Here is a 24,608-nt window from a genome sequence, read left to right on the forward strand (position 1 = left end):
AGAAAGGTGTCGGCAAAGGGTCCAGTATGGCAGTTCTGCTTGGGCCTTGCAGGGCCTGCATTGTCGCAATGGAGGTGGCTCTTAATGCCTTTCCCAAGATCAGAATACAGCCCGAGCACTATGGCCAAGGACCCCCAGCCCTAGGAAATTGAAAATAAAAAGATCCTTTGGATTCCCATACCCAAAGCTAGAAACGCAAACAAACCTTGTGAAAAACCTACGAGTACCAAGCAGCAGTTTTGTAACCCTGGAGTCCTTCAGAGAGGCATGAAGAGGGCAGGTTTAAAGTTCACATTGATTTGTAGTTGTACTATTCATCACTTGGCATGTATTTGATGAATACATTTTAGCAATCGAGCAGAGCCATCAAGTGCCGCTATTTCTCTTGCATTTTCTGCGCCAGGGCCTGTACACTCCTGTTATACTGTGCCTGTCTACGGTTAAGCTTTCTAACACAGCTTGTATCGCTTCTCCCCACCTCCACTACTTCCGCCTTTGCATTAGTTGGTGACCGCATGTTGGGTGGGCCACTCGCCTCTTGTGGTTTTCCTCTTCTGTCTGCAGCTCTCTCAGTTGTTATCGCAGCCCGTTGGGGTGGGACAGGAAGGAACCTCCTTGGTGTGGCTGCGCAGACTGTAGACTCTGTCCTGCAAGCAGTCGCTCTGTTCCTCTGAGTTTCTTGGGCTTTCTGACGTGTTTTCACAATAGGCGGCTTGGGCACCATCTGCTAGCTGAAGCGCTTGGTGGACAAAATGGAAGCAGAGAGAGACATCTGTGGGGAAGCAGACGGACTTGTGGGTAAGAAAAAGGAAAGTTGACTTGAGTAGATCTATGCTGGGATCTGATCCTCAATCCATCAACCAGGGGTGCAGAACCTCTTCTAGCAAGAAGGTCAAATTCCATTTCAAAGAGCTCTTGGGGGCTGCATTCCAGGGGAAGGCAAAAAGGATAAGGCCAAAAATAACAGAAGTTCTGGCATATTGTAGCTTAAAGCTCTTACTGTCAGTAACTAAGCCTTAGGAGCAGAAAGTTGAACCTTTTAGAATGAGGGGAGACTACTGTACAAAAGCCAGGAACTAGCAAACTATCAGTGGCTGGGAGAAAGGGGATGGAGCTTGGGGAAGGGGCCATCTGGGGAACCCCAGGAGGGCCGGATTTGGCCCCCAGGCCTGAGGTTCTGCACCCCTGCCTTAAACAAAAATGAGTGCAATAGCTCTGTATTTCTAAATGGTCTCTTACACGGCTGCTGTGAACTGCCAATTACCCTGGCACTAAACTGCAAAAGACCTGTAGCATTATCTATTCAGGCTTTCCCCAACCTGGTGACCTCCAGTTGTTGTTGTTGCACTACTACAACTCCCAGCATTCCTAATCATTTGCTCTGCTGGCTGAAGCTGACAAAACTTGAAGTCCACAACATCTGGAAGGCACCAGGTTGGGGAAATCTGATCTATCTATTGGTTCAGTATTCATCTCTGACTAGGCAGAGTTTGGATGCCATCGCTTCAGGCTGCTCTTCTCTATGTAGTCCAGGACTGGCCCACTTCTGTCAAGGCTAGCAATGACTAAAAATGGTGATTGGGCTACTCAGCGTGCTTGCAAACTTGCGTGCTTGTTGACTTTCTGATTATTTCTGTGCAGTACAGCAGGTGGCGTTGTGAGTGGCTGGAAACAGACAGACAGGAGACTGGCTGGCCTTTTGCTCCATAGCTGAAACATTGAAATGCTAAAGCTCTATTGCAGCTATATCACTACAGATCTCGAGGTGGGTGGGTGGGGGTGCTGTTTCCCTTTTACAAAGGACTGTCCTCTGGCATATTTGAAGGCATCCTCTATTTGATAAGCTGCCCTTCCCAAGTATACTTCCTTTCTATTTTAATTATTAAAAGTATTTCTAAATGTGCATCTATACAGATAAATTAGCATATGCATTTTTATGCAAATTGCTGTCCTCTTTTTGGTGATGCATATCCTCACTTTTGGGAACTGATAAGTGGCCACTCTGAAGTCCAAAAATTGCAGGTAGCTGTGTTGATCAATACCAACAAACCAGTTCTAGCAGTTCTTCTCTCTGCCAGGTGCAGGTCTTTTGTAAAGCAGATGGGTCTTAGTTATACATTCAAAACCAACCCACCTGAAATACTTTGCATTACAAGGTTATCTCACAGCTGTATATTTCCCTGCAGCTAATCAAAAAGCCTCCACTACCCCACTGGTGGCCACATGAGTGTTAAGAGTCCACCAAACAATGGTTTCTTTGGTTACCAAATTTATGAAGCACAAAACCTAACCTGGTGCCCTCCAAATGTGTTGGACTGCAACTCCCATCATTTCAAGCCTGCAGACATCGGGTTGGGGAAGGCTGTGATAGGCTAATGTTGGGTGGATGGGACCATTTAATACAGCCAAGAAATGAAAACCTTAGAAGCTGTAACAAAAAAAGAGTTGTAGCAGGTTGTGATTCTGAATTGTAATGATTTTATCAATCAGTAGTGTGCCTGTATAAGCAGAGATGGATGGCAAGTGCTGGTGGGTTCCAGCAATTGCTCTGAGACACAGAAACACCAGGTGATTTTATGGAGTTGTTGAACAAGGAAAGTTTTCAGTCAGCAGGAGGCATACAAAAGGATCCACAGTGTAACGGTTTGTCTGTTAAGCGGTGGGCCCACGCAGCTTTGGCTTAAAAGTATGTTAGGCCTTCCTGTTCCAGGGCTTTTCCTCAACGATCCCAGAGTTCAGCTGGTTCCAAACGTCTGATAAGGAAATCTGAAAATGCCCCTGTTGAAGCCCCTCATTTTAATGTGAATAAAAGTGCTCAAGCACAAACACTCACTTTCTGGCCCCCACCTTTGTGCCTCTAAAAACGAAGAGACACAGGAAGCCTCAAGGCTGTCCTGATCTCTTGGCTCCTTATCTGCCATGGTCACGTGCTACTTTTTCCAATATCATGTCTGCTTGTATTTAGGAACCAGGCTGGGTAACATAAGACTTAGAGGTGCATCGTGTCATTTATTTACCATCTAAAGCCCTTTGAGCAGGCATTTCTGAAGGGTCAGAGCATACTCTGGACTTCTTATTTCTCCTTGAGGTGCTTATCAAAGAACAGAATGCAACATTTTGCACTGGTCATAGGCTGCCAAATATGGTGGTGTTTATCTAAGAATGGTTTTCTGTTTATGGAACATGTATGGGACTTGTGATCAGTCACAGGAGGGAGGAGGAAAAAGTATGACTTCATCAGAGCAACTTTGATGAGTATAAAAGTATGCTGGTGTGGATGATGGGTAGGGAGTTTTTGCCATTGGTTTGTAGTAGGTGAGCCTTTCTCCTTTTTTTTTTTTTTTGGTTAATATTTTTATTTTCTACATTAATTAAACATACAGCATTACAATAATGAAAGAAAAAAAAACATCAAACAACTGCTACATACACATTGAATAAACGTTGAGTACATATATGTTGAATAGATATTACCTATAAATTATCATACTACAACATAATCGTTCTTAACATAAAAGTGCACCCCCCACCTCAGGATCTATTCCTGATTCCAAAATCTTATCGTTTCTTCTGCTGGCGGTTTCCCACTTCCCTTAGTAAACACAAATATTAGGAACTGTTTCCAGATTCCTTCAAACTCATTTATTTTAGTTATGCCTTTTCTCCACTTAATATTACAAGTCAGTTTATCATTAATAGCTATATCCCATACTTCTTTATACCATTCTTCAATAAAGTATTCCCCTTGAATCTTCCAGTTCCTAGCTACCATCAATCGTGCTGCAGTCAACAAACTCGATATCAGCTCTTTAGTTTCTTTTCCACATTTTAAATCTTCAAATAGTGATAGTAATGCAATCTTTGGTGTTTGTTCTATTTTCATTCCCACTATTTCTTCGATTTCTAAAAACACCATCTTCCAAAGTCTTTGTACATATTTGCATTCCCACCACATATGTAAATACGTTCCTTTTTCCCCACATCCTCTCCAACAATTTGCTGAATGCTGATCATTTATCTTATTCAATCTTATCGGGGTTAGATACCACCTCCACAAAATCTTAAAATAATTCTCCTTTATTCTCACTGACATACTTCTCAACACTCTTTGTTTCCATAGTCCCTCCCATCTGTCGCCCTATTTGCACCTTCAAATCTGTCTCCCATACCATTTTCCCTGAGCTTTCCCTTAACTCCTTTTCTAACAATATTTTATATATTTCGCTCATTAACCCTTTTAAAACTATACTATCTCCTTTACCTTTTTCCTTATTTACTATTAACTCTTCAAACTTCGTCATCTTTCTGCAATCTCTGTTGTCTTTAATCCACTTTTTATTCCATTGTTCTAATTGCCCATACTCTAACCAAGATAATTTTTTCTCCTTTAACAAATTTTCCATATCTTCTCTTGTTTTTATATCTCTTAACCAATCTTTTAATTTCATTTTATTTTTCTCTTTTAATATTTTAGACAATCTACCCTTCAGATCCTCTGGGAAATTCTTTACCATAATTACCGGTGATAAGGGAGAGTTGCTCGGGAGCAACCTCCCTTTAAATTTACTCCAAATTTCCCATTGAGTCCTCAGAAGTGGATTATCTATACTTCCAACCCACTTTCTCCCTCCTTCCCTAAAAAAGACATTATCCAAACTCATCTCTATATTACTTGTAGTTTTTTCCTTCATCTAATGTAAATCTCCTACTCCTATAATTGCTTCTACAATGTGTCTTAATCTATTTGCTACGAAGTATAATTTTATATTTGGGAGACCCAATCCACCCCTTTTTTGGCTTAGATACCAATTATTTTTATTTACCCTCGCTTTCTTTTCTCCATTACAATATTTATTAATAATATTTTGCCAACTTTTTATCTCAGTTTCTGAAATTTTTATTGGTAACATCCTAAACACAAAATTAATTTTAGCTAAAATCTTCATTTTTATTAAAGCTATTCTTCCAAACCAAGATAAATTTAGTCTTTTATATTTCTCCAGTTTTTCTAATACCTCTTTCTTTAACCTCGTTAAATTCTCCTTTTCTAGGTTCTCCAAAATTTTTGTAAGTTTAATTCCCAAATATTTAATCTCCTCCTTAATTCTCATTTCTATTCCCTTATATTCCCATTCCTTTTCTTCCATCTTAGTATAATTAAACAACATCATCTCTGTTTTAGACCAATTTATTCTTAATCCTGTAACTTCTTCAAATTCCCTCAGTTGATATTTAATTCTATCTATTATTCTTATTGGGTTCTTAATAGTCAATAAGGTATCATCCGCAAACATATTCAACTTTATTTCCCTTACCTCTCCAATTCCTTCTATCTCTTCATCATCCCTTAATGCGTTCGCCAATACTTCCATAACCATTACAAACAGGACCGGCGAGAGCGGACAACCTTGTCTTGTACCTCTGGCTAGTCGTATCTTTTCGGTGAGTCCGTCGTTTACCACCACTACAGCTGTATTTTGGGAATATAGCTGTTCTATTATATTTTTAAATTTAGGTGAGCCTTTCTCCTATGCGCGTAGTAAAATAAAGGGACTCTGTGTCTGGACCGGTTGTTCCTTCCCCATCGGGTTAGGGGAATTTCCCTAACACTTCCAAAAAGGATCTTCTTCACCGATGATTCCCCACTGCTTCACCAGTACTCACAGATCTGATTCCAGGCTGTAGTCCTTTGTCTGTCTATGTCAATGTTGCTCCAAATCCTGACCCTCCTTCCTCACCAGCAGGCGACCCTCAGACATCCAAGTCACAAATGGAGCAGTTGGAAAATGTAGTTCTAAGATTCCACAGACCCATTGTCATGGATTTCCAATGCACTGACAAGAGACCAGTGTGACACTAGCAAACAACTTTATTTTCAAAAGCAAAACAGAGCTAGCACAGCTGTGGGCTGCACCCCAAAAGGAGAGAGGAGGGTCCCGGGAGCAGTTACGGCAGACTTTTATACTGTGAAGTAAACAATCTCAGTGTGTATGTTTCTTTTCCATGAGAACTAGCTAAATACATTATGAACTCAGCCTTCAAGATTAGCAGCCTGTGTTCCATTACTTCCAGATAACAAATTGCTGAATATGCCTGCCAGTTCTTTTAGTATACACTGTTTCTACACAGAGCTCCATCACGAGTTCACTTACATTGTTTGACATAGCAAACTCCATTTTAATTTTCTTCAGGTACAACACAACCTCCATTTTGAATTTCTCCCACATGCAATACAGACTCCATTTTAGATGTTCTTCTATACCATGTAGTAAGCAAACTCTTTGTGCATACCCTGTTACTACCACACCATCACAGTTATTGTTTCAGACCCTCCGAATGCTCAGTCTTCCCTAAATTACTGCCCTTCATATATGTTGGTCTACAACTCTCAGAATCCCCCAGCCTGACTGAGGGATTCTGGGGGTTGCAGCCCAACATATATGGAGGACACCAAATTCGGGAAGGCTAAACTTCATGTTATTAGAAGGTCGTGAATATTTAGGTATAGGCATGCGCAGCACATTTCATTTGGGCGTGCACCCAGGGAATATTTTTGATTTTTTTTAAAGGTAAACATTTATTGAGTACTCAATCATAAAGGACATTGTTTTTATTGTTTTATTTATTAAACAGTGATGCCCTACTCACGTTTAGCTTGCCTGACCATGAGGAGAGCCATTGCAGGTGAGGGTGGGGGAACGAGGAGACACTCCTCAAGCCCTAGCATTGGAGGGACTTTGTGGTGACACTGGCCAGAAGTGGGGATTGCAGCGCTATTAGCCTTCAGGCGTTCTCCTCCTGGCCTCTTTGAGGTGCAGCTCCTGGCAGAGAGGCTCCTAACAGAGCGATTGATTCCTTTTCACTCTTGCTGCCAGGAGCAACGGTGCTCTCAGAGGCAGTGGTTCTTCAGCAGAGGACTGTTCTCACTGCATCTGGATCCCCCTCTGGATCCCTACTCAGTGGCCCCCTCAATTCGGTGCTTATTGCTTGAGAAATTAGGCTGTGCCTGGGGACACCCTTGTGCACGCCTGTGTATTTAGGTTTATCAGGTGATTATTATGAAGTAGAAGATGTTAATCCATAGAAATAATACTTTTTTGAGAGGTCAAAGTCCAAACAAAAATCTCCAGGAGGGAAGCACTGTAGTCTAATAGAATCACTGCATACAGACATGATTACCATTCTCTTTCTCTCTTTTGCCTCAGAGAAATCTGGCATAAATTACCTAAATCTGCCCAGACACCTTAGAGCTGCAAGGCAAAGTGCATTCTGAGCTAGTAGTTCAGGTTCTACCTGCAGGGATGGTTTGTTTTGACTCCAAACAGGCAGACTTAATTGAATAAAAGGGCTTTGAGAGTCACTGAGCCATAGGATTCCATGGAACCACCCCACAGGGTACACATGTTGCAAGAGCTAGCACATAATACTGGTTAACTTGGAAGGCAACAGCAAAGTCAGTTTCTCTCTCTCTCTCTCTCTCCTTCACCCACAACACAGGCCTCACATTCATGTGGGACCTTCAGCAATAGCTGCTGGCCTGTGAAGCATTGAAGGGGACACAGAAGATGCATGCTAGGGCTAGACCCAGGGGGGTCTCCAAATTACTACCCAGAGAGTTGTAGATGATGGGGGTATCAGCACTTGGGCCAGGGGCTGCAGGTTGCTACCACACCCTTATTTTTAAAACATGTTGCAGTCAGGCCCACCTAGCTGGGCATATATACAGTTCCAGATGCTCATTTTATTATTTTTATACTTTTAAAATTCTATTTATTATCCTTTTTTAACAATAAAATGATGCTCATTCCCCATTAAATGGGTTTAGCGCACCGGATTAGGGTTAGGGTTAGTCATGATGGTGCTATGATATAAGTGAGTTTAAAAGCAAAATTGCATGTGCTCAGGGTATTTCTTTTTGTAACAGGATTGGCAATACAGTTTTGGATTTGGGTTTTTCACTCTTACATATCAGAAATACAGAAGCAGTTGTAAGTATGGAATTATGGGGATGGGGGGAGAAGAGAAAAGTTAGTTGTGTATTTCACAACTCTAGAAATACACATGATGCCTAAAGCCTTTCCTGCTATCCTCTACAGGGATAGAGAGATGGTGGAGGGAGTAGCTTGTCCGGGGCCAGGGTATGGACACTTGTGCCTGCTTGCCTTCCCTCCCAGTGCCACCATTACTTTCAGTGAGAAGGTAGAAGGTGAGCCCCATAGACATGTATAGTATCGGAGCAAAAGGCACATTACAGGGGCCCTTCGCAAAGCTACCTTTTTACGAAGGGCCTTTTTTCACATGATGGGCACCATCCAACCTCCAGATTGAAGGAACAAGCTCAATGCTATTAATATCCGACAAGTTGCAGTGGGAGGACCATCAACTGAGTGTCCTGTATCTCATGTTGCCATCCATAGCACCACAATATGTAAAGTTTGCCCATTGAGACTTCATTGATGTGCAGAACCATCTATGCACCTGAAATATACAGCTTAAGCTACAGGGGAAGCACAAACCCTTCCAGGTTGAACATTTTCTCTGACCGGTGTCATACCATCTTGCTCCCTCCCACTAGCAATCTTGGGAAAGGACATGGAAACTAAACAGCATGCAGCTTCTGCCCATGGATATAGCAGAGTTTGTGTGTGTTGACCCTCCTTCAGCAGGGGAAGGAGATCCAGAAAGCTGATTTTACAGCCAGAAGTTGTCGGGGAGCAGTTCATGTACACAAATGGGTAGTAGAGCAATTTATTTATTTTCGATTGATTGATTACATTTATATACCGCCCCATAGCCGAAGCTCTCTGGGTGGTTTACAAAAGTTAAAAACAGTGAGCGTTAAAAAGTATACAAAACTTAAAACCATCAAAAACATAAAAACAACAGTATAAAAACAACGGTATCCATTTAAAAGCAATGTACTACACAATGTCTGGTTAGCACAATGCATGGTCATTTTGCTTTGTTCTTCAATACTCAGCTCTCGCCAGTGAAATCAACTTCTGTTATTGTAACCATATAATCCTTGGCACCAAATACAGGGAAGTTGTCTTTTTATTTATTTTCAATCCACTTCTTTACATGTTTGAGTCCACAGGGAACAGGGTCACTTGGAACATAATATCAGCCACTAGAGGGTAGTCATGTCTAGGCTTGCACGCCCAGGTGCACCTGTTTCCCCAGCAAATTGGATTCTCTAGGCTGGGAATTCTTCCAATAAGCATCAGAATGCAGGCAGTCATATGGATGTTTACAACAATGGGTCAAATTAACTCCTTGAGCCATGTAAGGAAACAAAAAGATGTGAACAATGGAGATTATTGCCCAGTTTGCACAACATGAATGGCTCATTGAGGGTTGTATAACCCTTGAATAACATGGATTATTCGAGGGTTAAACAACCTTTGCATAACCCTACTACTAATCAAGGTCTATGCAAGCATTGTTTAACCCTTGAATAACTCATCATACTCAGGTCCACACGACACACCACAAACTCAGATCACCCCAATTAGGATGGCAAATTCGAAATGGCAGCCACACATGCCTGGCATACACTGGTACATCATGATGACCCAGCCATGTTGTGCAAACCATTGCTGTATAAAGCTTCCTGGATGCAGCCTGACTTAGGCCTCGGTGCACTTCCACACAAAGAGGGCATCTCATAATATCTCCATTTCCGAGGCATGGAACATGTGTGTTACAGGGAGGTAACTAGAAAACCCAGGTCAAAGCTGCCTACTGCTCTTCCAGAGATGCAGATCTAGACAATGCTTCATGACATTTGTCTGCAAAGACAGACAAGCATAGTTTGAACAGCTCTCCAGTTGACTAGAGCAGTTATGATTTCTAAGCATCCTTAATTTCAGAGCAGATGCCCATGGACATACCTGTTATTTGGGAAGTGTAACATCCCTAGCTGACATGAGTCTTATTCACACAATAAATATAAACGCATAGAAGGGAGAGCAAAATCACATCTGTTGGCCTCACTCCCTCAACTGCCTTCTGCAACACTCATTAATTGGAAGGCTGGAGCAGAGCCTACATGTATATATGTCAAAGGTGCAGCACTTCACTAGTTCACTTTCCAGAGTCTGAAAGAACATCAACAAAAGCTAGGAAACTGTTTTTAAATGAAATGCAAGTGTTCAATTGCAATTGGTTTTGGAGAGAAACATTTCAGGGACAATTGCAAAAATATCCATGTGAACAGAGTTTGGGTACATAGCAATCTGCCTCATACTGAGTCAAACCCTTGGTCCATCTAGCTTAGTATTGTTTACATAAGTAGTCTTTAATGTTTTCAGGCACAGATGAGTCACTTTTAACCCAAACTTACATTAGGTGACATATTTTTTATTATTATTATTATTATTATTTATTTATTTATTTATTTATTTATTTATTTATTTATATAGCACCATCAATGTACATGGTGCTGTACAGAGTAAAACAGTAAATAGCGAGACCCTGCCGCATAGGCTTACATTCTAATAAAACCATAATAAAACAATAAGGAGGGGAAGAGAAAGCAAACAGGCACAGGGTAGGGTAAACAGGCACTGGGTAGGGTAAAACTAACAGTATAAAGTCAGAACTAATTACTAATGCTCTACAATAGAGGCTATCAAAACAATATCCCATATAAATATCTTATTGTATAAGTATGGACTTCTGTTATAAACTGTTAATTCCATGTTGCTACAGAATTAATCTTAAAATAAAACTTAAAAAAACATTTTAAATAGGTTAAAATAATAATGAGAACAGCAACGACGACTACTCATTGTTTCCTTTCTCATTTCTAAAAACATGTGTATCTATAAAACCTCCTGAACTAGTTCTGTCATTTGGGTATCATTGGCTGATAGCTTAAAAGAAAATAGGCAGGCACATTTTATTCCCTTTCAGCCTTTCCTCAGTTCTGAATGGGGGCGGGGCGGGGTGAACCCTTTCCTTCTATTCTGAGCTTATGTGATGAGCTGCCTGCACTAATAATTATTCCATGGTAAAACCTCTGGGATAATCCCAACTACATGAATACAGCATTAGTAAGACTGTGAGCCAAAGCACAGTGGAACTTATTTCTAAATAAGGCTGGACATCAGGAAAAACTTCCTGACTGTTAGAGCAGCACGACAATGGAACCAATTACGTAGGGAGGTGGTAGACTTTCCCACACTAGAGGCATTCAAGAGGCAGCTGGACAGCCATCTGTCAGGTATGTTTTAAGGTAGATTCCTGCAATGAGCAGGGGGTTGGACTCAGTGGCCTTGTAGGCCCCTTCCAACTCTACTATTCTATGAATCTATGACATAACAATGAAATGCTATAAGTCTCTACTCAGAAGTAAGCCCATTGAATTCAATGGGACTTACTCCCAGGTAAGTGTGTATAGGGCTGCAGTCTTGATGGCCCTGTTCAGAAGACAGCTTAAACCATAGCTTTAACCACAGTGAATAAGGCTTTTTGCCCTATTCACCATGGTTAAAGCCATGGCTTAAGGTGTCTTCAGAACAGGGCCGATGTGTTTAGAACTGGAGTATAAGTGCATTCTCTCAACTGATTCTCCTCCTGTCTCAGTACCAAGATCAACACTTCCTTTATGGCATTCATAAATAAAATAAATAAAAATAAATTATTACAGTAGCAGCATCTCTAAGAGAATCGATGTTGGGCTGCTAACTCCACCCCTGCATGGCTCCGAAGACTTCAACTGGTGAAGCTTTGTCCGTCATGGCCTGCCTTAGCATGCCTAGAAAAGCTGAACTTGCTGAAATTCTGCCAGTCATGCAGATGCAAAAGCCCAGAAGTCCCACCTGGGAAAACTAAAGCTGGTGACCCATGTGTTCTTTCTTTGATTTCAAGCTGAAGATTATGGTGGTTGGAATCCACACACACAGAAGATTTCTCAGCAATCCTAAGGGAACATGTATAAAACACAAAAGCTGTAGGTACTGCACTGATTGCTAGAGTCAAGTGGGAGAGTCGGCCAGCCTGACCTGGTGCCTCCAAGGTGGCATCAGAGGACTGGGGCAAACCCCATGCTAGGCAACATTCTCAGAAGTGCCATTGTATTAGAGTTTGACGTCAATAGGGTGTGGCTGGCACACAGCCTGTGGCCCAGCCAGCTAGGCAGGTTGGTGGGCCATTTAGAATTCCCACAACGCTTTAGCTGCTTCAATAAATAGTTCACCCACCTGTAAGCACTGCCTCCAATTACAAAAGGGGAGAAATAGATCTACCTAGTTCCTCACAATCTTACACAGTAACCCCTTAATTGACACCTGTAAAGCAGGGGCAGTACAGTGTGAATTAGTCCCATTGAACCCAGGGAGACAATGGAAGTTTTCACAAACGATGGATGCATAAATCCTTGCCTGTCGGTTGAATGAAAACTTACATTGTTTTAAAAAGGCTCTCTTCCACTTTCCAGGTTCTACGGATAACTTTAACAAGTAAAACAGCCCAGACTAAAAAGTGCTCTTCATGTGAAATAGCCTGCAGTCTTGCCTGTGGTAACAGAAGGGGGCAGTAGCAGAGCAAGGAACTGCACAGGACTCTCCCAAACCTGGTCTTTCTTCTCTAAAAAGAAGATGGGCTCTTCTGGATCAGACCATATAACCCAGTATCCTGTTTCCAACAGTGGCCAGCTGATGCCTCCAGGAGGTCACCCACAACCCCCCCCCCCCCAAAAAATCTGGTATTTAGAGGCATAGTTGGCTCCGGTCTACCAAACTTTATGCCACCATAAATTGGTTGGTTTCTGAGGTGCCACAAGACTCGTGTTTGCTATGACTATCTAAACAAGGCTACTCCTCTGGAATTTCCCTCTACACCTCAAAGTTCCACTTAGTTCCCACAATCTTCTTCCACATAGGGGTATGCTTTTATTCCTTCTTGAAAATGTCTGTCTTTGGCAAGCAGCCATAGTAATGGGTTCTATATATTTATCTAGGAGTAAGTCCTCTTGGATTCATTGGCACTTAGGACTATATAAAACATAGGTGATTAGCCCTACTGATTTGGCAAGGACTTCCAGTGCAATCTCATACATGTCTACTCAAAAATAAGTCCCATTCATATCAACAGGGCTTACGCCCAGGTAAGTGGGTATAGGATTGCAGCCTTAGTTTTCAATTTGTTGTGAATCCTGTGGTACCTTAAAAGACAGATTTGTTGTGGCACAACCTTTTGGGGACTAAAGACCACTTCATCAGATCTGTGATTGTGTTGCTTTGATTGTGTTTCCTAAATTTGATCAAACTTGTCAGCAAAACCCTGGCCTTGGCGACTGACCAGGGAGGGGGGTAAGAAAGGAATGTGGACTGTGCAGGCCGTATGAATACTGTATATTACCAAAGAGCAAGCTTGGTAGTTTTTGACTCACACAGAATTCATCTTCACCCCATGTTTTGTGCTCTCCAGTGGGAATGCAGGTGGCAGCTGCCCCCATCGAATCAAAACCCATTTATATAGTTCTATTCTTGGCAGGGGAGGGGAAAGCAGGCGGGTTTATCTGCTTTGATGAGCAAACAAGCCCAAGTGATATGAAAGGTAGAAAAACACCATCCTGGGTGAAACTGGCACAGGCCCTGCCAGCCAATCCTCTGGTAATGATTAAACTGTCAGCCTAGATTTCCCGGCAAGGTAGGCTGGCACTGACCCAGGTGGCACGTATTATGCAAATTCCCGAGGCGGGAGCTGAGTACCTGTGCTTGGAATTCCCCTAGAGGTGGAGATCGTGTTACGGGAGACGCTTAAAAGGGCCAGCCGTGGGAGGGGCTGGGCCATACGTGGGGAGTGGAGTCACGAATACCAGGGCACAGGTGAGCAGGAGCCGCACTCTCTCTGGGACGCTGCCTTATCAGCCGGCTACTTACTGTGTGGATTAACTGCTGCTGGAGCACCTGCCTGGTACGTTAAAAAAAATCGTGTTGGGGGGGGGGCGGTTTGAGAGATTGGTTGGGGAGGATGGATGTGGCATATCTGTGCCTGATCGATGGTCAGTTCTGGCTGAGGATGTTGTTACGGCTGCTGCGGTGCACTCCATTACCTGGTTATTTGCTGGCAATATACAAGCAGTTGCTGAGCCCACCCCCCCTCTCTCACACACACTTTGGATGAGGACAGTGGCAGGGCCATCATTTCCACGTGCTGCTTATGAGCTTCCAAATGCTTCTGGCCGGTCATCGTTGCAAGCAGAATACTGGACTAGATGGAGCCCTTGGTCTGATCTGGCCAAGCGCTGGTTCTCTATCTATGGACTCGCCGACGCTCGAAACTCTTTTTGCCTCCAGCTCCAGTCCATCAGCACATTTGCAGCTTTTGGGCAAGGACGCGCTGGGCCTGCAATTTTAGCATTCGTATGCTTCCAACTTTGCTGTACAGATCCCAGATCTGATGGGCCTCCCGTCCTCCTGCCCGGAGGATTTACAATCTATGCAGCAAGATGGAAGGGCGGGAGAGAGATTGGGGATTGGCAATAATGAATGGCCATGGCTGAGCGGCTAAGGTGAGGCAGCGTGAGGCAGGCAAGGCTGTGCTCGGAGCACATCACTGGGAAAACAGTGCCTTGTCTCAGGTAGCCTGGAGCATCAGGTAGGGTTTAGCAAAAGGGCTTGCTGGACAGTCATCATACCAAAAGTTACGCGGGGGCGGGGGGGCTTTAGACGTATGCGGAAAATCATCATTGACTTGATGGCTGTAGCCTGTGCCTAGAAAGAGACTGCTGGAAAACCCAATAAAAATACAGGTTTCTTAGAGGTCACTCACTGGAACTTATAGCGTAGTATCTATTGTTAGTCCTGGGTAGAGTAGATCCATTGAAATTAATGGGATTTAAATTAATTGTGGCTTAAGGCTCATTCATTTCAATGGGACTACTCTGTGCAGGACTAATATTGGATACTACCTACAGTGGGTATTAAAAGCTGATGAGCTGGGGACTTTTGAAGAAATAATAAATGTAAAAGTATTATTCCATGTTTGTTTGTTTGTTTTTTAAAAAAACTTTTGCTGTATTTGTCAAACTGGGGAGGGAGATGTAATTTTTATGTTGAAGATAAAGTTGTCATGATTGTTCCTTTTTATTTCAAGTAAAAAGTTAACAATGGGCAATGGGGAAAGGACCTTTTTGATTTAACTGGCATATAGCATGATTTATTGTTGGGCTTGCATAGCAGGAAATGTATGTTTCTGTATTTTGGGAGACCCATCTCAGATGCTGGTGACTGATACCAGCTGCAAGGGTCTTGAAGGACTGCTGAGAATATGAAGGACCGGCACCGCGCTGCTAGGAACCAGGAGTTTAGCCTTGCATAATTGATATATGCAAAACCAAGAAGAAGGCAGAAGGCAGAAAGGCTGTGTTTGATCAATGCAAACTCTCAGGGATGGCGCTGCTGGTGCTGTGCTAGCAGCTTCATACTGGTTGGGCTGGCTGGATCTGACCTGGAGTCTTAACCATTTCAATTTTTTGGCAGAAAATTCCATGGCGGGATCCTGTGAAATTAGCAACCTTCTCTCAAACTACATCAGTGCCATGTACCAGCAAGAGGAAACACCACCGGACCCAGATCTGCTAACCCACCTTGGCGATGATGACAACATTTCTCTCGCTCTGTCTAATACGCTCATGACAACGGAGACGACAGGTAGGTGTCCATGGTTCAGTGCTGCGAGAAAATCTGAGCAACAAGAAGATGAGAGCGAAAGGGTGGTTCCTGGCGGAGGGCTCCTAGCGCTAACGGTCAGAAGGCTCCACATAGTAATTCTGTCTTCTCCTCCTTAATGGATTTTCCACGGGAATGGGACAAGGCGGTGGGGGAGACAGAAGAAGTGGTGGGAAAACATGGGAGTGGTATGAATGGAAGATGGCATCCTCTAGGCCTGCACTCCTGATAAAATTCCATGAACGAGCCTCATCTGGAATCACCCTGAGAGAACAGGAAAATCTGTATCCTCCGGGGAACATTTGAAACATTGGCCTATAAGTTCTGGAAGCCCTTGCTTCCCACCACAGAAAGACTGGAGTGCTCTCGTATCAGCAAGCACACTAGAGTGAAGGATAAGAGACTCTTTGTAATCCAAGATTTCCCCACTTTCCGTGGGCAATCTTGACAAATCTCCTAACCCTTTTCTGGGTAAATGGATACGAAATGCTTTCAGTACTTGAAATGTGCCATGTATTATTGTTGTAAGAATCCAAATACCATTTCTCCCTTTGTAAAGCACGGGGCACCGTATTTAAAGTTTTGACCTTACAGAGGGAGAAAAGGCCGAGGACTTCAAAATGAAACCCTAAACAAAATGTTCAGTGTTTTTAGACTTGGTGTCTTATGGGGATCTTGGAGACATGTTGGGAGTCTCTCTAGCCTAGTCTGTCTTTCCAATAGAAAGGCCTTTTGTAAGGGGGAAACACACATACCTCTGGGGTATCAAGCAACTCTGTAGATACTGTTGCGGTTGGCTCCATTCAGTTCTGATGGAGTCCTGCCTGGTTGAGCTGGGAGCTGCTGTCCTAAATGACCTCACCCCAGTGGGGAGGGGCATGTTCAGAGATAAGGGAACAGGTGACAGGTGTACGTGTTAACCCAGCCACAGTGACTAAGCAAGATAAAGCCTGTGCATCAAGGAACCGGCCGCGCCCTGTGCTGCTGTCGGCCAGCAGATTGTTCCAGAGGCCGGGTTGGCACTGGCAAAGCAATCTCCATTGCAGCACCTGCTAGACTCAGCCTGCTCCTTTCTTCCCTCCTCCCTCAACCCCTTCTGCAGGCAAACCAACATGGTATGGGGAGATGCCCCACTGCTGGAGCAGGTCTCAGGTGCTGGAGTGGATCAGCTACCATGTGGAGAAGAACAAGTACGATGCCAGCGCTATAGACTTCTCCTGCTGCAACATGGATGGCTACACACTCTGCCAATACACGCGGGATCAGCTGGGACTTATCTTTGGGCCCCTCGGCGATGAGCTGTATGACCGCTTGCATGAGATCAGTACGTGTCTGCTCCAGCCCCTTCTTCCGATACGGAAACTCCAAAGCTGAGGAAATTGGGTGGGATCTCCCAATCTAGAACTGCTCTTAGCTCCCAGAAACCGTGTCTGGCTGGAGGGGTGAGAGAGCTCTTCTGAAGAGAAGGTTCTGGAAATTTGTGAGGGACAGCACTGGGGCTGCCACCTTTTAGTACTGGCTCCACTCTTGTGCCTTTTAACATCAACCATACATATCTATGCACGCATACTCTTAAAAGTGATGGGGGAAAGCTTCACCTTGTGTCTTCACCTGCTCATGTTCAAACACTGTTGAAGGCAAAAGATCAGGGACGTTGCAAAAGGTGGCAACTCTAGAAAGCATGATAAGGCCCAATTTATGAAGGAGCAATCCAGACTTCTGGTACCTGCCCCTCTTTCGTCCCAACTTCCCTACAACCCAGAGCTTTGAGAGTGCAGCTTTTAGCATGTCCCTGAATGAATACAGGAGGGGCACAGAGCCTGCATTGACAGCGCTTGGTCTTATTACTCAAAAATAATACTTTTTCTCCCCCACATTTGTAGCCTCTGTCTCAGACGAACTTGGTTGGATCATGTCTGTGTTGAGGCCCGAAGATGTATCCCAAGAAGTCCTTCTTGACTCCAGTCCTTTAGGTGAGGGGAAAAACATGTCTTGGCTGCTTTGTCTTGTGCTTGTTGCCCATGGTGTGCATGTGGATGTATGTGTATTTAATCCTAAACTGCTTCCTTCATTGTTCTTAGAAACAGGGAACTCATGCAGTCAGGACTACTTGGATGAGTTGAAGATAGTCAATCTTTTCTCACAGCACGACCTTGGCTACATTTCAGGAGCCATGTCACCAGACAGCTCTGCGTCTCTAGCAGGTATGGTCCTCCTGTTCACTGACAATGTCTCCTGCAAGGCTCTGCATTAGAGATCAGGGAAGCAAGAATGGTTTTAACAGGTCCACCTTCTCATACGTTTTGCTTCTACAAGCAGAGAAAAGAATTAGCACTCTGGGAACCATTCCCTTCACCCGGGGACTCCAACATGGTGCCTCCCGATTCTTATTTCATTTCTTAAGATGATGATGATTAATTGAGGCTGGCACGTTGCAGAGCAAAGAGCTGCCCTCCAGTACCATCATTACTGTGGTTCAAAACAGTGGCTTTGTATTTTGGCGCTCAGGCCCTGCCTCTGCCTTGTACTTCAGTTCTTGTGCAAGTTGTTTTAGTCCCACTGGTTTGCCTTCTGGGAAATGAGTGTTTTATGACCAGCCATAGCAACCATTTATGATCAGGCAATCTCCCCCCCCCCCCGGCAGGCATTTTGTGACAGCACCATGGCTTTCTTTTGAAGTTCCAGATGTGCCCAGCAACCGAAAAGGGTTAGGGACTCCTTTGGGATATATCAAGCCTTTTGCCTGTATCTTGAGAGCAAAAAGCTCTACACCCTAGAAGTAGAACCTGTGTGATGAGTTCCATTCCAATGCTGTGCCCACCTTCTCATAACAGAGAGCACTTTCAATGAATCCCACACAAATACAGTGTGAGCCTTGCTTACTTCAGAGCTCTTAGCAGGAGCTGAGATTTCAAATGTACATTTCTTTCTCCTCAGGGACGATGTCTCAGAGCCCTCAGTCTCAGGACTCCGGTGGAAGTGACCTAGATCTTGATCCCACAGACATTAAGCCCTGCCACTTTTCAGATGGTAAGACATGGATGGGGATTTATCAACAGGAGGACTAGATTTCAGGAGAAGTGTATGTGTGTGCGCGCATATGCCTTCAACTATCTAAGGTCGGGTTGTGACAGGATTCTCAAATATCAAAAGCCACTAGATCAGCCATTTCTTCCTTCTGCAGGTGGTATACTTCTCACTCATATTGGTGATTTGCTGGTTGCATCGTTCTTATTCCCCTTATCATGTTCTATTAACATGTTAAAAAGACAAATACTATGATATGTACACTGCCCTAGGATCCCTTGTGGACGAAGGGCAGCTTATAAACTTGACTAATGAAATAAAATATAAATAAATAAATGCCAGAAACACTTTTTATAAGAAGTAAGAGGCCAGATGGTAACTCTGTAAGGTTGTTGCCTAGCCAGATAGGCTCTAAAATCAGTTTTAGAGAACTGATTTCTCTAAAATCAGTTCTATAGATTGTTATGCATGTATATTCAGGATCAAACTATGTTACATGAGTTTTATTACCTTCCACTCAACCCCCCACCCCACCCTGCCCCACAGGCTACTTTTCTTTCTTTGGGGGAAACTTGGATCTTTTCCCCCTGTGGAAAGAGAGAAACAGTTTCTGGAGGGAGGCAATTATGAGTGGGGAAATGCCCTGTGGAGAAAGGGTAAGTAGTCCTTACCCTTTACCAAGATGCTATTCAAGATCGCAGCGTTCCATGGCTGCTTTTTGTTTAAGGGGGAAAGTTACACACAACTGCTATCTAAGAAGCAAGTTGTTAAATACAACCAATATAACAGTAGCAAATACGTCACCCACAGAAATGGCTGGTCTGATACTGGAGAACTCTGTCACAACTCAACATTGGATAGGGGTAGGATAGAGAGGAAAATGCAGCCAAACAATCCCCATGCAATTGGAGACATGAAACTGTGATAATGAGAGAAATTGAAACTGGAGTGGCTGTACATGTTCGTTACTCAAGAGCTGCCATGTTCAAACTGGTGCCCCTCCAGACTGGACTACACCCCCATCATGGCAATTGCCTACATTGGCTCAGAATGATGGGATTTATAGTCCAATCCATCCAGAGGGTACCATGCTGGGGAAGGCTGCTTTAGAAGCAAACTTCCTTTACTAGCTATTCATAAATGGGAACACTCTGCTTACTTAAATAATGTGTAAACTAACTAGTCAGTCAGTATGTTGTTGATGAGAAGACACTGTCCTATCCCACTGGGAGTATAGCTGGGCAGGGATGAAGCACTAAGTCCGACGGGTGTATTCCAGATTTCAGATTGTCCTTCTCAACTACTACTCTCCCTTCTAAAGAGGGTTTGTTTGAACTTGGGATTTCAGAGGTGCCAGATTAATTGAGGTGGTGCATTAATCATAAGAGTGTGATGTGCTTTGGGGGATTAGATTAAGTGTGTCCTACTTTTCCTCTTTTCTACAGGTGACTATGCAGAATATAAAAAAGAAGATCTCAAGAAGCGGAAAAGGGGACGACCCAGGAAGGTCAGCAAGGACAACAGAGACTGCTTGGAGACCAAAAAGAGTAAACACTGTACGTGGATCTCAATCTTTGGAATACAGATTTTGCCCCAGTATCTTCTGCCACACCACTCTAGATTATTTACTGCCTCATTGGTGCTCTTATACAAATCGATGCCCTATGCAACCGCTTGACTTGTAGGAGCTGACCCTTTGCCCTCTAAACTCAAGACAGCTCACAGCAAGGATTCACACACCTGATCCATTAGGACAGCCCCCAGAGACACACTCCTTTGGTGATTGCACCAGTGCCCTTTATGACAAAGTGGTAGAGGAAACATAACATCGATAAGCTTTATATCCCCCTGCATAACAGTTCCTTGGGTTCAGGGTTGAGTAAGGCCAGCTGAACTATCTGAAAAGTCTTCTGCATCCTTGGAGGCTGCACAGCCAGGCTGTTTACACCATGACACCATCACCCTGGCCTTATAATCTTTGATGCCCTAGCTTGGCATCAAAGGGGAGGGACTTCTCCTGCTTGCAGTGGCATCTAGATAGTTGAATAATGTTGCCTTCTGTTCTCTTTTTCATAACCAGCCCCAAGAGGGATCCACCTATGGGAATTCATCCGGGACATTCTAATTCACCCAGAGATGAACGAGGGGCTGCTGAAATGGGAGGACCGGCGAGAAGGCATCTTCAAGTTCCTGCGTTCAGAGGCCGTGGCCCAGCTCTGGGGACAAAAGAAAAAGAACAGCAGCATGACCTATGAGAAGCTAAGCCGGGCCATGAGGTATATATTTACCTCTTTAAGATATTTTAAAACTAAATCTTCAACTTCCATATCTATATATAAGTTGATGGTTTAAATAAAAAGAAAATGCAATTAAAATAGTAATAAAACAGATCCACTCTCTTATAAGAAACACAAGAACGAAAAGGTAGTAAGCTCTTGAAAACTGAGTCAAAATAGTAAGTTTGACTAAAAACGATAAGGAGGACTTGGTGTATGTCTGAAAAGACTTGGGAAAATACTAGGGTCCTTGTCTGACACCAAAAAGACAGCAAGGTATGTAGGTGCCATGTTGGCACCACAGTTCCTGGAAGAAGCACAGGAAAAGAGGCATTAAAGGGGGAAAATGAGGTAGAGGGACCAACCTAACCCACATGGTTGTGGGGAGAATCAAAAGAGACTCTCGTGTTCATCATCCTGAGCTGTCTCAAGGAAAAGTTGGAATGAAAATGAATCCAATCCCTGAAAGCTTCTTTCTTTTCTCTCCCCGCTCCCATTGTTGACCATGGGTGATCATTTCTTCCATCTTGAAAACAAGCACCATCCAAAGTTCCTAGTCCTCTTTGTGTCTCTCTTAGGACTGCCTTTTCAATAAGCCCTGCCCCTTTCTCTCCTTCCCACAGGTATTACTACAAGCGGGAGATCCTAGAACGAGTGGATGGCCGGAGACTTGTGTACAAGTTTGGGAAGAACTCCAGTGGGTGGAAGGAGGAAGAGGTGCAAGACAGGAGCTAAGGCGCTGCGAGAGCCACAGACTGATCTGGCCCTGCCGCCCTCCTGCTTAGAGGGTCAGCTCTAAGCACAATGCACTGATATGGGGCTCCAAGCCCATAGGCTGCTGTCTCAAGCAGTGTGTGTTAGACTCACCCCTCCATGGGGCAAAGTGTGCAGTCTGGCTCCCCGCCGGGAGCTCAGGTAATTACAGCTGATATTTTGGCTCAAGTAGGTTATTGTGAACCATTATTACTCTGTTGCGATTGGACTCTGGCTGCCGCCGACTCTGAATAGGATTACAATGCCTTTGGCTGTCCGAGGCCCTGCACGGAGCTCACTGAGGCAGAAGGAACAGGCCGTTCTTGGTGATGGCTTTGACCCGGAGGGCTTTTCACAGGGCATCAAACGGTCCGCTGATCCACAGTGAATGCTGTGGTCAACTGTTCACATGGGGAACTAGGATTTGCCACTCCCGTATCATCAGCAGATGGGAATGCTGATCAGTCCTGATGTCCACTATGGAATGGTAGTGGGGGCACACTGCTTGCCGCTCAGCTGCAGACTGTTTACCAGCTAATGCTCCTGTTTTAACAGGCTGAAGTGAACTGGCAGAAGTAAAGCTGAGATCATTGTGGATTTCAGATTGTTGGTGGTGGAGGGCACGGTTCAGGAGCCCTTTGCTTCACTCCTCCCTAGTCCGTTTATGTGCATTGCGGGCAGTCCTGCATTTTGAAGAGGAGGCACTTAGCTCAACAGTCCTCATAGCCATGCTACCAAGGAGCGGCTGAAAATTCAGGCTGCTGTGCTGATCTATATCAACAGACCAGTTCTATCACTTTTCCCTTCCCCTCTCTGCCAGGAGTGTTTCTTTTGTAAAGCTAATGGATCTTAATGGCCCATTCAAGTTGCCCCCAAATACTTTGCATTGCAACATGAGCAACATAGTGTTGCTGGGTAAATCCACCCCTCCCCCCACAGCAACTGTAAGGATTACAGCTAAACTCAGGAGGGAACAGAGAAGTTTGTGGTGGTGGTGGCTCCGAGTGCGAGTGCTGCATCCGAGTGCTGCATCCTGGCTCCGGTGGTGGTGGAGCGATTCCTCTTTCCAGAAGGTCTGGCAGCCTTCCCCATGTGTAGCACCTTCTTGCTCTTAATTTATGTGATATATGTAAGTGTGTTTATATAATGTACATAGATATCTATTTTTTTTCATAACTAAGTTTTGTGTGATTGCATAAGGAAGCACTGGGCATTTTTCAAAACCAATGATTGTTATTGCTGATATTCAGCTGGGCTGAACAAAAATGGAAATCTTTTATTTTGAAATCGTGAAGTGTTTGCGTAGGATGTTGTACCTGCTCGTTGGTGACTCCAGGAGAGCCCTGCGCCATGTACTGGCTTCCTGCTTTTAAAGAATAATTAACCAATAAATCATTCTTTTGTTGGTTTTGAATCTTTGTGCTGTACTTTAATAACTGTCAACACTAGGGGATAAAAGTAGAGAATGGATCTTCACTGGGATGGGATGGAAGGGGGGTGGGGAGAGGGAAGAGAATAAAAGTGTATGCCTCCTGTTGCCCTCCTAGAAAGATGTCCCTCAGTAAGGATGTCCCTACCTGTTGGGATGCCTTTAGATCAGCCTAGTGTCCTCCAGATGTGTTGACTACAACTCCCATTATTCCCAGGCAGGCTGGGGAAACCTGCTCTAGATAGAGAGGTGAAAGAAGAGCATATTATTGCCATTAATCCATATCTACTGTACTGCTTCAGTAAGGACACAATGCACACAAAGTGCTGTGTTTCAGATGAAAGCTGCATGTCTTCTTCAACACCCTCAACTTATTCTGCTCTCCAGCCTCAAAAGCAGCCTGTTCCACGAAAGAGCATGAAAAGATGCTTGCAGTATAGATTAGGAACATACAAAGAGCTATGCTGGATCAGTCCAAGGGTCCCTCTAGTCCAGCATTCTGTTCACACAATGGCCAATCAGCTGCCTGTGGGAAGGCCACAAGTGCACTAGCAGCACTCTCCTGCCCCTGTCCTAATCTCTGGCCTCCTCCCAAAATCCCAAAACAAAGACACATTTGGATATAGGAGGGCATAGCAAAGCAGAACAGTACCGATAGGTCTAACTCTATGAGGCAGCTTTATATGTTCATCATCATTAGAAACGAAACTGCTCTCTGTAGGCTCCTTTTCCTGATTGGGGTGGGGGTAAGACTGCAGGCACTCATATGAATCCATTCTGGATCAAAATAGAATTCCATGCAGCAGTTAAGGGGAAGCCTTTGCCTGCTTCGGTATCTCTTCTTGCCTTGGAACTTTGCACCCTCTTTCAAGGGTTCCTATTCCGCCCCTGCCCATTTCTGCCCCGCCCCATGCACACTTGTGCAATTTGAGTGCCGAAATACAACAACCCTGTGAGATAGAGGAGAGTGCCAGAGATGGCGAAGTGAAGATTTTGCACATGAGCTTCACCTGTCTTAAGAAAACACCAACTTTCTGTTCGCTGCCCCACCCTTGAGGTCCCAACGCTGATGCTGTTTACACCAGTCCAAAGATTCTTTCTTGGTAATGGAAAACCCTGGTGCATGCCTTGTCTCAGAAACATACAGAAACCTCACCATTGCCACCAGTAAGCATTAAAAAGATACATCCTGAGTCACAGGTGTGCCACCCCTTCGAAATGGGTGGCTCATCAACGCAAGTTTGCCATTCCCTGTGTTTCAGGGACTGGGTTTTTGATGAGTCGTCACTCCAGTTTCAAGGATTTCTCCTAAACGAGCCATTCTCTTCACATTGGAGTGAGTGGATGAGAGCAGAAGTCATGTAATGAGGCATGAATACATACTACACTGTTTGCTTCCTAACCCCACTAGTCCCCACTCGGCCATGGAAGCCCACTGAGTGA

The 24,608-nt window shown here is 44.1% G+C and overlaps 1 protein-coding gene across 3 annotated transcripts; it reads left to right on the plus strand.

The window, feature by feature from the left end:
- Positions 1-712: 712 nt before the first annotated feature.
- ELF3 (E74 like ETS transcription factor 3) lies at positions 713-23,150 on the plus strand. Of its 3 annotated transcripts, none has more exons than XM_063144129.1 (9): positions 713-798; positions 15,492-15,662; positions 16,783-17,004; positions 17,564-17,653; positions 17,762-17,884; positions 18,618-18,710; positions 20,153-20,263; positions 20,788-20,983; positions 21,607-23,150. In XM_063144129.1, the coding sequence occupies exons 1-9, from the start codon at positions 753-755 to the stop codon at positions 21,716-21,718; spliced, it is 1,164 nt and encodes a 387-aa protein (XP_063000199.1). In that variant the 5' UTR covers positions 713-752; the 3' UTR covers positions 21,719-23,150. The 3 variants fall into 3 exon arrangements, with proteins under 3 accessions (XP_063000199.1, XP_063000208.1, XP_063000217.1); XM_063144138.1 differs by lacking the exon at positions 713-798 and adding an exon at positions 13,790-13,923; XM_063144147.1 differs by lacking the exon at positions 713-798 and adding an exon at positions 13,816-13,835.
- The last annotated feature ends 1,458 nt before the right edge of the window (positions 23,151-24,608 follow it).

The sequence above is a fragment of the Elgaria multicarinata genome, chromosome 1, assembly GCF_023053635.1.
Source record: "Elgaria multicarinata webbii isolate HBS135686 ecotype San Diego chromosome 1, rElgMul1.1.pri, whole genome shotgun sequence".
NCBI classification, from domain to species: Eukaryota; Metazoa; Chordata; class Lepidosauria; order Squamata; family Anguidae; genus Elgaria; species Elgaria multicarinata.